The sequence below is a fragment of the Rutidosis leptorrhynchoides genome, chromosome 2 (assembly GCF_046630445.1).
Source record: "Rutidosis leptorrhynchoides isolate AG116_Rl617_1_P2 chromosome 2, CSIRO_AGI_Rlap_v1, whole genome shotgun sequence".
In the NCBI taxonomy this organism is placed as follows: domain Eukaryota; kingdom Viridiplantae; phylum Streptophyta; class Magnoliopsida; order Asterales; family Asteraceae; genus Rutidosis; species Rutidosis leptorrhynchoides.
Window position 1 is genome coordinate 704464755 of NC_092334.1, and position 15246 is coordinate 704480000.

General features: G+C 34.0%; 2 protein-coding genes across 2 annotated transcripts; both read right to left on the bottom strand.

Moving 5' to 3' along the window:
• Nucleotides 1–215: 215 nt before the first annotated feature.
• LOC139894153 (uncharacterized) lies at nt 216–5380 on the bottom strand. Its single transcript, XM_071877350.1, has 11 exons — nt 5259–5380; nt 4604–4711; nt 4348–4469; nt 2967–3210; nt 1960–2458; nt 1801–1878; nt 1478–1713; nt 1315–1397; nt 963–1074; nt 752–826; nt 216–580 (listed from the first exon to the last, which is right to left on the bottom strand). Exons 1-11 carry the CDS (start codon nt 5352–5354, stop codon nt 389–391), a joined length of 1845 nt encoding a protein of 614 aa, XP_071733451.1. The 5' UTR covers nt 5355–5380; the 3' UTR covers nt 216–388.
• A 1182-nt stretch (nt 5381–6562) lies between these two features.
• Nucleotides 6563–11776, bottom strand: LOC139894154 (periodic tryptophan protein 2). The gene is made up of 7 exons (XM_071877351.1): nt 10515–11776; nt 9518–9769; nt 9344–9436; nt 8855–9226; nt 7966–8310; nt 7213–7440; nt 6563–7014 (listed from the first exon to the last, which is right to left on the bottom strand). Exons 1-7 carry the CDS (start codon nt 11694–11696, stop codon nt 6844–6846), a joined length of 2643 nt encoding a protein of 880 aa, XP_071733452.1. The 5' UTR covers nt 11697–11776; the 3' UTR covers nt 6563–6843.
• Between the last annotated feature and the right edge of the window lie 3470 nt (nt 11777–15246).

Here is a 15246-nt window from a genome sequence, read left to right on the forward strand (position 1 = left end):
TGACCAAGTTTGACCTTGTTGACCAAGAAATCTCGGGAAATCTACAACTCGTCTCGGCTGCCTTCCAAAAACAAGATCTCGGGGAGAAATAACGAGATTTACAACACTGCCTACACCATACTTTGATTCAAACAGATAGATCATAAGAAAACTAGACTCGTCGGGTCAAAAAAATTTATCACTACATATACATAATCGGAAGTAGATCGCTCAACTCATTGTAACATTTTTTTTAATCTTACAAAATAGTTCAATCTCAGTTTACGTTCCATTTGACACGTATGCATAAAGATGCTTTAAATTAAACATGATTTCAAAAATTGGTTACTTGGTCCTTACACTTAGACCTTCAGCTACAAAAAAGTCAAAGTTCAAACCGAACCCGATACTAATAGTCAACCATGCCATCACTTCCTTCTTCAAGATCACTAACATTACTGACTGCTTCAACTTCTTCATTGTCTTCTTCATCATCGGTTTCCATAGCATCACCATCTTCTTCAGATTCCTCTTCATCACTCACATCTTCAAATATAATTGGCTCCATTGTCCCTTCTTCATCAACTCCATCATCAATTGTCTGCAAATAAATATATCATAATCATAATCATCATAAGAATAAAATAAAAATAAAAACAGATTAATATAATCATAATCATCATAAGAATAAAATTAAAATTAAAACAGATTAATATAATCATAATCATCATAATGGCATGAATAGAAAAACATTAACAGTCTGGTTGCTTACCTTTGTGTATAGCAAATCTAGGGAAGTTGCCAGTTGAAGTGCAGGTTTGAAAGTTGAAATTCGAGATTCGATAAGCTACAAAAATAATAATAAACGTTGGTACTGTTATGATCATTGGCATCAGATTGAGTAGAGGTTCAACATTGTATAAAAAAGATTTGACATTTGACCACATTTTCGGAAATCGAATGCAGCTAATAACAGTTGTTACCTGATATAATGAGTTAAGGGCAATAAGAGATGATTCTTGAGACATTATGCTGCTAGCGTGTTGAAGAAGTAAGCTTTTAAGCCACGGCAGGGCACAAGATACAACTGCACCCCTGCATTGACACAATATAATACAAAATCAATAAATTGTTGCATGATACTACAAAGTTCGATAAAAGTACCTAAAAAAGCATTGTCACTATGTGAAAGTAATTCTAACTATGTTGAGAGCTACGAACATAAACCATAACTTTAAAAAGTTATGACATGTGAACCCAACCCGACCAATTTCAACAATTTGACCCTGCTAGCTCTAGTTCTCAAAAGTCTAAAAAGGGAAATGTAGGTCCCACCTGGATTGGATCATAGATATGAGAGACTCAAGAAGCTTAAAAACATCAGATGGATTCAAGAGCGCAACCGAGTTTGTAATAACCTGAAACAAAACAAAAAAAATTTAAATATATTTTCTTAAAATTAGATTGTCATTTGACACTTCTGTTAGTAAACAATGACCTTTTCGTTTTGTCTAAATAAGCAATCAAGCAAAAGGGATCTATCATCAGCATGTAGGGCTTGCTTAAGCAGAACATGAACTGAATCCGCACTAGGAGGCTTTGTAAGAGACGTTTCCGGTTTCTCGTGGACCCCATCTTCATTATTCAAGATATTTAAGCTAGCCAATCTCTCACCCATCGTAGGTTCGTTTAACTCGTTATCAATCTGAACCTCGACCATAGAATCTTCGTGATCTATATCAACATGAGAAACAAAGATATTTATAATTTTTTTAAAAAATTGATTACTTTAGAGTTCAATAACGTGAATGGTTTACTTACTGGCATCAGGGTTTATTTCAGCATTATCAGTGTGTGCTTCAGATGCAGCTCGTTTCTTGCCTCTTACTTCCATTTGGTCTGTGAAATAAAGGCAGCATTGTTAAAATCATAAGTAGAATATAAGAACAAAATAAATAGTTGCAAAATCAAATCATATACCATTTCCAACGTTTTCAATATTTTCTTGAGCACCATCTTTAGCATTTACGATAATGTCTTCCCCGGGACTAGTAACAGAGACTAAAGCAAACTGCGGAGAGTTTAACGAGCCATAAGCAATATGCACTTGAAGTTGGTCATCACCAGCAGTTGAGCTCAACCTCGCAGCTAATATGTGACGTTTCTTGGTTTTTGCGCTACCGGACTTACTAGCTTCGACTTTGACCTTAGTCGGAACTATATCTCCTTCGGATGAAGTTTTCAAGCTCCAAATATAAACTATACCGGATTCATCAACGGATAGGACGGTTAAATCATCTTCATTGATACCATTCTTGCATTCAAGTGCTAAAGGAGGATGTTTCATTGATAAAACGGGTCCAGTGGTTACTGTTTCAGTGTTTGAGTCGTTTATCCAAACTTGAAGATTCTTGGCACCAAAACCAGATGTGATGATGACGTTCATATCATCCAACATAGACATATATTGCACAGAACCCTAAAAGATATAGCAAAAGGTATTAAAACTTAATTAATGGGTGTTTCGACATATGAATAGATTGATTATGTTTAAATGTGCAATTCTCAAAGTTGCCATAGTGATATATTCACATGTTGGAGCGTTTCATAAACTCTAATTACCGAGATACTAAAAGATAAAGTGACCAAAAAGAAACTTTAAATACTCAGGTTGTTGTTGTTTGGGGGGGGTGGGGGGGATGGGATAATCTAAAAGGGAGGTCTTTAGAATCGGATTAAAAGGTGTACAAAGATTAGTTTGACCTTAGTAATCATTCTTATTGTAGATGTTACAAAGCTGATTAAGTAACCCCTACACCACTTTTAATAAAAATTCAAGTCTATATATTCAAAAATGAATAATTATATAGTTATTGCTAGCTTTAAGCAACTTATAATCTGATAGTCACCATAATCACTTTTGAAAACGCACATGAAAAAAAACCCTAAAGGTGTGCTTAAAATAGGTGAAGGTTATAATAACATACATCATCTGTTGAAAACTTCACTATTTCATCCCCATCTTCCAAACTGAGGACTCTTATTTTGGAACTTCCTGCAGCCAATAATTTATCACCCGAAAAGATAGCAACAGAAGAAATATATTTTTTCGAAACTTTTATTTCTTTTATAAGTTCTCCTGTTTCGGAATTCAGTTCCGATGTTCTTCCATCAGTACTAATAACACGAAGTTTGTGTCCTTTCTTTGTGAAAGAGAGAGCAACAATTCTTCTGCACAAAAAAAGTTCAGAATTTCAGGAATAACTCGTAAAAGGGTAGTGAGCATTCACATCAAAGGTACTACTATGAAGAAGATCAAGAATACTTTTAGAATGTCAAGATTTTGTTCACAATTCACAAAATGTTATTTGCCGAAATTATTAATACACTAATTAAGGTTATATTTCGTCTCTAACAGATCCGGCTAAAATAAGAGTGATAAATATTGAGTATTACCTAAAGTGAGTATTCACTATTCACATAAAACCTCCAAAAATATGTTATTCAATGAGTATGATTGAAATTAAAATACTATACATTCTATTGGCGAACACTTTTTAATTTAGACCAGACACATCTATTGAGTGAGAGAAAGGTAATATATTTCATTCTATTTTCTTCATTTTGATTTTGATATTGATGGGGATCCCCATTCATTCCTAGATTCCCGGATTGATTGTCCCTCTACCTAACTACATGGTAGTGGTCTAGGGAGCGCAATTGCTAGAGCACGGGAGAATGAAGAGTAATGATTTCAGCAAGAGCAGCCGGACGGACTACTATAGTGAGTCTTGGATATACCTACGTCTATCGTTTTTTTCCAAATGAGTCTCGCAGATACATATAATTCAGAAGAATACGTGAGTGATTCATACACAGCATCTCTTTCCTTTATCAGAGGTTCTACCAATTTATATCTTTCCAAAAATAATTCAAAGTCAATTTCTTAAATCCAGATTATTTTGACCAAACTTAGGTGTCGTTTGTTTTTCGGTCTGCAGACCTTATTGTCTTATGTCTGCGTGCTCGTAGACGTTTTTAATGCAGACTTTTTGTTTTTCTGAAGACATAAGATAAAATAATGTATTATTCTGTCTGCAATCTCGCAGTTATAGAAATGTGCTTCTAAGTGTTGCAGACAGGATTAAGTTATTTTGCAGACATAAAAACAAACAGTCTTTAGTATTCAGACCTTCAGACCACATCTTCTTTACAGACATGGTCCGCAGATTTTCAGACAAAAACATCTTAAAAAACAAAAGGCACCTTAATCATCATAAATAATAAATAATAATCATAATTACCCAACCTGAAAATTGATAAATGCAACTAAATTGCAAATAACCAAGAAGAACATTACTAACATACCCATGATGATGCCCAGATGATTTCCACTTCAACTCAGCGTTAGTCGCACTAGCATCAACAGTTAAAACCTCACCATTGTCTGTTCCCAACGCCACCAAACAAGTACCCTTTTCTTTTTTGCGCTGATTATTATTAAAAATCAAAAAACAAGATAATTATACAATCAAAAAATCAAATAGAAAACAATAAATGTAGTAGCTATAATATCAACAAAATTAGAGTGGTGGTATCGAAATTTATGCTGCAAGGTGTTTACCTTCTTTCCAACGGAGCTACATGCGATACATGAAAATTGAATATCAGAATATTCATCATCTGAACGCTTCCATTCGGCTAATAGATTTCCATCGCTCGTGTTCCAAACCTTCAACCGTGAAACATCACCATTACAGATAATCATACATAGATCTCATTAACATACATAAAGGGTATTAGCTTTTCATAATCGAAAAACCGTAACAAATCCAAAAATCGTAACATAAACAGTGATAAAGGTAGCATGCTCATTTAAAGTCATAAATGTGAGTCCTCGTCGAAAAACAGAACTTGAAGGGGCTTCGATATGTGCTTTTAAAAGATTAAAGCAACTTAAACAATCCAAATTTGATATTCATCTAGTACTAATACTTATTTAACCAAACATTATTTGTTTTTTTAATATTTTGATATATAGCTGATGTTTATTTGCAGAGGCTTTTAAGGCTCTAAAGAACAATCATTGAATATAGATAGTAACATTAAATCAATTCTTATACAAATTCTATCAATTTTGCAGCTCAATTAACAGTAAAACAAGAAAATTAAAGCCATAAACATTAAAACAATTACAACTTAGAACATCGTGTTCTTCAATTTGCAATGAATATATGTAAATTAATATACAAAAAATCAGAAATGAAGAATAATGTTACTTTAATGGTTCCATCTGGTAGTATAGCAGCAAAGAATTCACCGTTTGAAGTGAAAGATGACATCATCAAAGCTTTTTTTGCACTCTCTTTCGTCATAACCAAAATACAGAGGAAAAACCCTAGAATAGAACAACAAAGTTGAGGATTTTAGTTCTCATGGGTTTAATTTGTGGGCCGATTTATAACTGGATCATTAATCATCAATGTATTTAGGTCAAATTTGTCTTGTTTACTTTAATTTTGGGCCGAGCTAATAAATAAAGTTATCGGAGTAAAAATATTTTCGTAAAAATATTACAAGTAATAAGTAAATACTCATAATTTACAGACGTTTAGAAACATACAGTTATAACTGTTGTATTGGAATATAGTTTGAGATATAATCGGTCAAAGTCAAAATTAATTAACATTCTGATTGGTCCTCAATTTTAACGGTTAATTCTCGAATTTGCTGACTAATCCCCGATTTTATCATTTAACTTCCCTGTAAGATGCCACCGATTAGCAATTTTTACGAACCTTATATGTTGAGGATAACATCAATTAATCTCGTGCTTCACATTTTGAAAGTATGCACATTTAGTTTCTCATCTACATTTTGTCGGGCCAAGTTATCTGTTATCTTTTATTGCACGGATGACTGTCCTCACTAAGATGTACACAAGGCATGAGTATGAGTACATTTATAGTATAAGTATGAACAACAATCTTACACACGGGTTCGATTTTCATTGACTTACACGATCAATGTCATGTTTTTTGCTAGGCTTTTACATCGACAAAATGACAATAATCCTCGTCACCTTATGCCACCAATTTGAACCTCAACTCATCTGATCATACCCATAGTCTGTCTTAAATTTGGTGCAGACTATTGTGCACGCATTGCACATGATTACAGATAGTCATTTGATTCAACGACTATTCCGCATGAGTTATTATGCATGATTCATTGTGCATATAAATTACGACCAATGTGTTGTGCATTATAAAAGAATATAACATGCACAGAGTGTTTTCGATTTTATAGCCGACATTTACAAAACTTAGTTACAAAAAGAGACTTCGGGCTTCACTATATTTAGGGACCTTAACCCAGAATGGATTTTTAGACCGTAGTATTGTAAAAATGCACATATAACCTTTGTGAATATCAGTTTGATAGTTCAAATGTAAGTGATACTTTCATGTAAGTTGCAAGAGTTACAAATGTTGACTGACCAATAAATATTCAACAAAAGGGGTTAGCTATGAGTGTATCATTCTTAGAACACAAAAGTATTGCACTCAAGCTGATTATCATCCATTACAATGTTTTTTTCCCTCAAATTCAAACCTGTTTGTGTGTTCATATGAATCTGTTTGAACCTTAAACTAGATTACCTTCGCACACTCATTACAAAATCATCAACATTAAGAAGAAGAAAGAAAACTCAAATCTGACATTGAAAGAAATTACAACAATATCCATAACCTACTCTCATTTCTAACAAAACTGATGTTGATATTTCAAATTAAATGGGAAACGAACCCTTGGTTTAAAATCATTTCCCTACGAATGCTATTACGCAGTTTGTTCATAAAATCATTGTTTGGAGCTTGTTGTGCATAAATATCGAAGCATATACTCATTTGAGGAACAAGTGTCTCCTAAATCTTGATGTAATCTTGTAATTGCCTTCTGCAATGACTTGAGAGAAGGAAGCAGATTCCTTGAGTTTTGCTGAATCGAGTGACCATGGCATTTTGATAGTTCCTACAAAATAAAATTTCACTACATATTCAATTTCACACGCTAACCCATTGTATACAAGATCAAGGTAGAGTGTATACAAGATCAAGGTAGAGTGTCTTGGGTAGAGGTTCGATGTAGGTAATTAGGCAATATACAAGAAAATGTGTAATTTATTTCCCGAAGTGGATATAAATGTGTAGAGTGTATTAAATATGATACCTGACACCATCGAAGAATAAACTCCAAATGTGGGCAATTTTCCAGAAGCTCAGCAAAAGCCTGAATCAATCTATTTAAATATTTGAAAGGAATCGAAGTAATCACGGCTTTTATGTCCACTGGCGGAACAGCAATAATGCATTTCTTAATCAGAGCGTCTTCATTCAGTCGTAAACTAAGAATTAAAGCTCTGCTCGGTTGATCTTCACCTAGTGCAGCTTCAACTGCCTGAAGATGAAAGATGATAGATTTGCTATTAGTGGAATATCATCTACAAATCCAATCTTTAAGGCGAAAACCACTTTATTATCAAATTTCAAATAGCCATTTAACAAAATAACACTCAAGTTTTGATTTTTAGTTTTCATTTTGACAGAATAGCATTAAATTTCTCAATCATTTTCAGAGATGGGCTTTGAACAGTTTTTTCTCAATTTGACCATTTTTAATGAAGTTTTACTTTGGTGAAATGGTTTTTGTGAGTTTGCCTTTTTTGGGAGAATGTCAACTTCTCTTGTAAACTGTAGACTTGCCATAGTTTTTCAACTTTTAATGTATTTTTGCAAATTTATAGATTTTGGCAAAAAAATTAAATAAAAAAATGGTAGTTTGTTTAAAGATACTTTTAGGATATTATTGTGTAAAAGAGTTGTAAAGTGTTAAATAAGTAATTATCCCGTTTTTAGAGATGTTGCCATAGTGAAGGCGATTACTTGATCAAATTACCAGAACTACATAAAAAAGAAGTCTCACCTCTGGTGTAACATCAATGTCGAGATCTGTGGGATCAAATATGAAATTATCATCCATTGAATAAACTAAAACCCCTTCAGTTGTTGCAGCTGACCAACTACGGCCCGTAGGTGCAATTCTTAGGCACTTTGTTCTAACAATAGGCCTTCCACGGTTAGCCATTGCACCTGGCAGATCATAACCCGCCTTGACTCGTGTTTGTTTATCAACACCATCATCGATATCACTATCATAATCATCGATTAGGTTCATGGGACCAGCATCAGTCATATTCTTGGAATTCAACACATCAAGAACTCCATCCAAAGACAGATTCAGTGTTATTTGGAATCTGCGGAGCAATACCTGTAGATTGAACATAATTCAACATATAAGTGTCTCAATTTCATCCCATTTACTTATAAATGGGTCCCATTTGGGTTATGCTTTATCCAGAAGAGAGAGAACATGAAAAATTAGAAGAAGAGCTAATAAGAAAATGAGTCAAACGGGCCAATAATGATCCAAAGTGAATTTTTAATGTAAAAAGCCTTCTGTGCCTATTAATGGAGAAAATAACTTTTGTATCAGATTTGACCAGTGGCACACTACTTGTGGGTAAAACGAAGGAATCTGCAAGTCAACCTGCTATCATTTAACCAGTACCGCAAAGTGCCTCGTATGACCTTTTGCCCGACCCGTCCATTTTGCCACATCTACATATTAGCCTAGCCTGGTCAACAGAAATAAGATGATACCCTTCATAGGATACATCATATTCTTTCTACCCTAAATGTATTTCGATCGCTACTTAGGTGCTAGAACCCTTCACTTTATATATGATAATACAGAAATAGCTAAATGGGTGGGTCAGGTAATGGGTCAAAATAGATAGCTTGCGTTGACTAACCTGGTCAGCCACATCATACATACAAATGTATTTACTACTTCCTCCAGCTAATATGTAATTCCCATCAGCAGAATATGACAATGTCGTGAAGCATTTTCCAGAAGTAGAATTGGCCGCGGTTCTACGATCAGTCATTAAGCGTCCTCCAGCAATATCTCGACGTCCCTCGATAGTGTACATTAACAAGCCGTCAATCGGATCCCAAAAATGAATCTGACCATCCAATGTACTGCAAGCCAATTGCTTACCATCTGGACGATAAACAACTGTAAGAACATCATGAGTGTGTTGAAATGTTTCAACTGAACCTTTTCCATCAAAAACATCCCACAACCGAACGGTTCTGTCCCATGAAGATGATGCAAGAATTGCCTGTGGTTAAAAAAAAACAAATACAATCATATAACCATAAACTTTTTTGAACAAAACAGATCAATATATCTATTTTTACGGAATATTAGAAACTACAATCAAGCAACAATTACTTACACTTGTAGGAGAAAACATCAATCCATGAACTGGACCTTCATGACCACTAAGAACGTCCAGCAATCGGCCAGTCTTCATTGACCAAACAAAAATCTATATAATATAATAACACCATGTCAATTTTTCACTAAGTGTAGTCAGCACTATATTAAACTACACTTAAACAATCAATACCTCAAATGAATCAAGTGTTCCAGCACAGATTACTTCCCCACTTTGATCTGATGCTAACGAAACAAACTGTCTAGAAGAAGGGGTAGTGAACGTTCTAAAATTACGATAACGAAACAAATCCCATGCACGAACAGTACCATCTAGAGATGCACTCAGTAAACAATGGTTGTTAGCCATGAAATGGAGTGCCGTAACTGCATTTGTATGCTCGTTGAAAGTAATGAAACAGAAGCCTGATGATACGGTCCAAACCTACAACAAGCAAACATACTACAAACATTATTTAACTGAACCATTCATGAATTTTCAGGGGCAAATTATACCAAAATGTATCTGACCATATTTGAGCTAAAGCAAACTTCAGGCAGGATTTAAAACCCATGTAAATTTGATTTTACCATTTTCATGACGTCTCAATTTTATTTTTAATTTAATTTCATTTTATAAATTATTTTTTTCCTACTTATTGGTCGGAGGTCCATTCGAAAGCAATCTCTCTATCCGTCGAATAGAGAGAGGGATGACTTTCTCTACTTTTGAGAGTGTTTTCACTCTGGGTGGAGAAATGACTTGTCTTTAATCTCGGTTAGGGGAAGGATTGTCTACATCTCACCTCCCCATACACCACTTATGTGGTATTGGGTTTTTTTGTTGTTGTTGTTGTTGTTGTTGTTGTTGTAGTAATGTTCTTTAGAGTCTTAACACACTCAAATTTAATTATTGTTGTACCATGTATCTGACCTTATATAACGTGTAAACACCTGAAATGGCACCATTTTAATGACCCGGCAACTAATATGGCTGACACATCATACATAAAGCAGTGACAACCTTTAGCACCTATATACATGCAGGTTACCTGATGTAGATGTTGCCGAATTATACACATACTAGGATTAATATTGAACAGAAATTGATACACACAATCAAAACTCTTAATTACAACAAAAATTTAAGTAGATTATTAGATTGGTTTAACACAATAGCACTTTGTTACCTTGATTTTATTATCATCTGCACCAGTAGCCAAAAGCTGTGAATCCGGCGAATAAGCAATAGTATTAACATCATAAAAATGTCCTTGCTGTCTCAATATATAACTCTCCGATTTCCACTCCCAAACAAGCAACTGGCCAAGTTTCGCACACCCAAACGTCACCCAATTCCCAAGTTCATTAAACGTAGCAGTCGTAATCTTTTGATGAGATACCGAATACAAATGTATGCAAACAAAATCAGGCATTTGATAAAGCCTAAATGTACCGTTCGAAAACCCAACCACAAGAATCTCCAAACCCCTATGATAATCACATGCCGTAAGCTTCGCAGGCGATTGGTTAAAGTAATCCTTTTTTGCTAGCTCCCAATTTCCAACACCATCATCATCATTAACATCCACATATTTCCGTTTCTTCGAAACGTTACTAACTTCGTCCCCTTCGACACTACGTTCCGGAGTTCCTGGTGATTCTGGTTCATCCAAATCGTTACTTTTAATAAAATCCCAACCGAAAACCGCCCCATCACGCGATAGCGTATAGACCTTATTAACTTGTTTACTTTTCTTATCAACACCAAAGAATACACCTACAATTACATCTCTATGACCTAAAAACATAAACGGTTTGTTGTAATGTAAGCCTTTAGCTTTAGCATCTTTTAACCGATTTAACTGAAATAACCGAACAGTTAAATCCTTAGAACCAGCTAATAAGAACTTAGAATCAGGACTCCAGTCAATAGCAGTAACTTTATCATTACAATTAGCAAAAGTTTTCACTAACTCAAACGGAAAAAACTCCTTTTTAAACCCCGGAGACCGCCACACCTGAACTAATTTCCCAGCGGCGACTGCAATTAACGCGCCGTCAGGACTGAACTTCACAACCGCCACCGGTTTTTTGAAATTAATCCGGTGAAGCACAACGCGGCGGCGGAGATTGATGAATTGACACCGGGAGTTATCATCGACTGTAACGATGAATACGCCGTCCGGAGATGCTGCGATTCGTGAAATGTTTGATGATGCTTGAAAAGGTAGGGTTGTGGTTTCTGATTTGATTAAATCGGTGACGGAGACACGGTTTCCGACCGGTGAAATAAGATGTGTGTTGTTGACAACGACGACGTTGCCGCCTCTGTACGGAGCTCCGAGCAGATTCTGGAACCTGTAATTCATGGTGAAATTAGGGTTTTGAGTTGCAGCAAAGGTGAGGTGTTCTGTTCTTAAACCCTAGTTAGCTGTCTTGAAAATATTGATGGCGTCAGCAGACTGTAGGCGGAAAAAATTAAACCCTAATTTATAACACCATCCGCTTTAACATCCTTTATACATATTTACACATTTGATCCTTATTTGAAAATTGGTTTGCAACAAGGCAACGTTAATTTTTTTTTTTTTTTTTTTTTTTTTTTTTTTTTTTTAAGAAATTGAAAATTGGTTTGCAACTAGGCAACGTTCATAGAGGGTGTACCATTTAGGTGTTCATTTTCACCGTTCAAAATGGAAGTTAAAATTGACCGACAATAAAATGGGTAGAGCTGGTGGAGGAAATAGAAATTTTTTTTTTTTCACCGGGAAAAAAAAAATTAGAAGTGCAGCAATTTTTTTTTGAAAAAAATATAGATGCTTTTGAGTAAAATATGAAGACTTTGGATAAAATATGGAGATTTTTTGACAAAAAACTGAGACTTTTGGGCAAAATATGAAGGCTTTGAGGGCAAAATCAGAAAAATTCAAAGCTTTTGCACTAAAATTTTTGAATCCGCTGGGGGCGGGTGCCCCCGCTTGTCCCTTACTACTTCCGCCTCTTAATGGAGGTGTCCATCGTATACATTTTAGTGTCCATTTCGGTATATATTTTATTATTAATTATTTTTTTGAATTAAATGTGAAAATAACTTTTCATTATATATTAACTTTTCATTAATATAATATATATATATATATATATATATATATATATATATATATATTATAAATCATTTATACAATTACTCCAATATATTATTAGACAAAGTGAATATTATCACTATCCCTCTATATTTATATTGGTAGAATCAATGGGAAGTAACCAATCGGGAGGAAGCGGGGGGAAGCAAATTTTTTTTTTCGTTTTTTGAAAAAACTTTGTTCACGAACATTACAGATTGGATGAAAATATGAACATTTAATAAAGACACTTTGTGATAAATGTTTTTATTTTTGCGGGAAAACGCTCGAAGAAGTAATATATAACAATTATCGTGTTTTTATGGTGTTTTTCGAGCCTATGTTGAGGTTTTAGATATTAGGGTTTAGATATTAGGGTTTATAGTGTTTAGATATTAGGGTTTAGAAATTTAGGGTTTAGGGTTTAGATTTAGGGTTTAGATTTAGAATTTAGATTGAGTTTTTAACACGAACAGTTTAGAGTTTAGGGTTTAGGGTTTAGGGTTTAGGGTTTGGTGTTTTGGGTTTATGGAATAAACCCAAAACCTTAAACCCTAAACCTTAAACCCTAAACCCTAAACTCTAAATCGGGCTAAATTTTACTTCACAAAACATGGAAAAAAAACGTTCACATTCTTCACGAACAATATTATCTTGAATGTTATTTTTGTCGATCGTTTTCCATCCTAAATAATAACATTCATCAGGAAGTGTCTTTTCTAAATGTTCATATTTTCGTGTGATTTAGATGCAGGAAAAAAAGAATTCCAAAAAAATGAAAAAAAAAAAAAATTGCTTCCCCCCGCTTCCCCCCTATTGGTTACTTCCCCATTGATCATGCCCCTATATATTGGATAAGTGAATATGGGCCTCACATCTTAGAAATCCTAATTTTATACTAGAAACGCAGAAGGGTATTTTGGTCATTTTCATAATTTATTTTTCCATAGATTTTTTCAGGAGCAATTAGGGTTCATACACTGATACGTTGATCATCATTATTTATCAAAATTCATACTTTCAAAAGATGATTCCTACAACAAATTGATGTTACATTCATGATCTTAATACTAATCCTAAACTACGTTCATCGTCAATTTCGATTTACATTAACAAATTTGAAGAGTTTGATTTCGAGTTCATGTTTCATTCGAAAACTTCACAAATCGAGGAGTATAGAACGATTTAGACAATCTCAGGATGAAATGAGCATAGATTTGGATTCATTGTCACTTGTTTGTACTTCGTGATTCATCGATTCAGATTGAAGAACATCATGGAAATTGCAGATTCCAAGTCAAACTTCGTTCACTTTCTGAAATGTCCCGTTCATATTGATTATAAACGTTCCATATTAATTGATTTCGTTGCGAGGTTTTGACCTCTATATGAGACGTTTTTTCAAAGACTGCATTCATTTTTAAAACAACCATAACCTTTATTTTATCAATAAAGGTTTCAAAAGTATTACGTAGATTATCAAATAATGATAATCTAAAATATACTGTTTACACACGACCATTACATAATGGTTTACAATAGAAATATATTACATCGACATATGTTTCTTGAATGCAGTTTTTACATAATATCATACAAACATGGACTCCAAATCTTGTCCTTATTTTAGTATGCAACAGCGGAAGCTCTTAATATTCACCTGAGAATAAATATGCTTTAAACGTCAACAAAAATGTTGGTGAGTTATAGGTTTAACCTATATATATCAAATCGTAACAATAGACCACAAGATTTCATATTTCAATATACATCCCATACATAGAGATAAAAATCATTCATATGGTGAACACCTGGTAACCGACATTAACAAGATGCATATATAAGAATATCCCCATCATTCCGGGACACCCTTCGGATATGATATAAATTTCGAAGTACTAAAGCATCCGGTACTTTGGATGGTGTTTATTAGGCCCAATAGATCTATCTTTAGGATTCGCGTCAATTAGGTTGTCTGTTCCCTAATTCTTAGATTACCAGACTTAATAAAAAGGGGCATATTCGATTTCGATAATTCAACCATAGAATGTAGTTTCACGTACTTGTGTCTATTTTGTAAATCATTTATAAAACCTGCATGTATTCTCATCCCAAAAATATTAGATTTTAAAAGTGGGACTATAACTCACTTTCACAGATTTTTTACTTCGTCGGGAAGTAAGACTTGGCCACTGGTCGATTCACGAACCTGTAACAAATATGTACATATATATCAAAGTATATTCAAAATATATTTACAACACTTTTAATACATTTTGATGTTTTAAGTTTATTAAGTCAGCTGTCCTCGTTAGTAACCTACAACTAGTTGTCCAACGTTAGATGTACAGAAAAAAATTGATATATATTATCTTGAATCAATCCACGACCCAGTGTATACACGTCTCAGGCTAGATCACAACTCAAAGTATATATATTTTTGGAATCAACCTCAATCCTGTATAGCTAACTCTCACATTACTGCATATAGAGTGTCTATGGTTGTTCCAAATAATATATACACATGGGTCGATATGATATGTCAAAACATTTTCATACGTGTCTATGGTATCCCAAGATTACATAATATATTAGAATACATGTATAATACAATATAAGTTAGCTAGGATATGATTAATATAGATTTGTTACCAATTTTCACGTTGCTATAACAAGAAAAATTATCCAATCTTGTTTTACCCATAACTTCTTCATTTTAAATCCGTTTTGAGTGAATCAAATTGCTATGGTTTCATATTGAACTCTATTTTATGAATCTAAACATAAAAAGTATAGG

Excerpts from the sequence above, each read along its gene's own strand:
- LOC139894153 (XM_071877350.1), bottom strand. The coding sequence starts at position 5,354 with ATGACGAAAGAGAGTGCAAAAAAAGCTTTGATGATGTCATCTTTCACT. Across the intron at positions 1,075-1,314 it reads ATATCTATGATCCAATCCAG|GGGTGCAGTTGTATCTTGTG; the intron begins GTGGGACCTACA and ends GTGTCAATGCAG. Across the intron at positions 581-751 it reads TAGATTTGCTATACACAAAG|ACAATTGATGATGGAGTTGA; the intron begins GTAAGCAACCAG and ends ATTTATTTGCAG.
- LOC139894154 (XM_071877351.1), bottom strand. The coding sequence starts at position 11,696 with ATGAATTACAGGTTCCAGAATCTGCTCGGAGCTCCGTACAGAGGCGGC. Across the intron at positions 8,311-8,854 it reads TGTATGATGTGGCTGACCAG|GTATTGCTCCGCAGATTCCA; the intron begins GTTAGTCAACGC and ends TTCAATCTACAG. Across the intron at positions 7,015-7,212 it reads TTATTCTTCGATGGTGTCAG|GAACTATCAAAATGCCATGG; the intron begins GTATCATATTTA and ends TTTATTTTGTAG.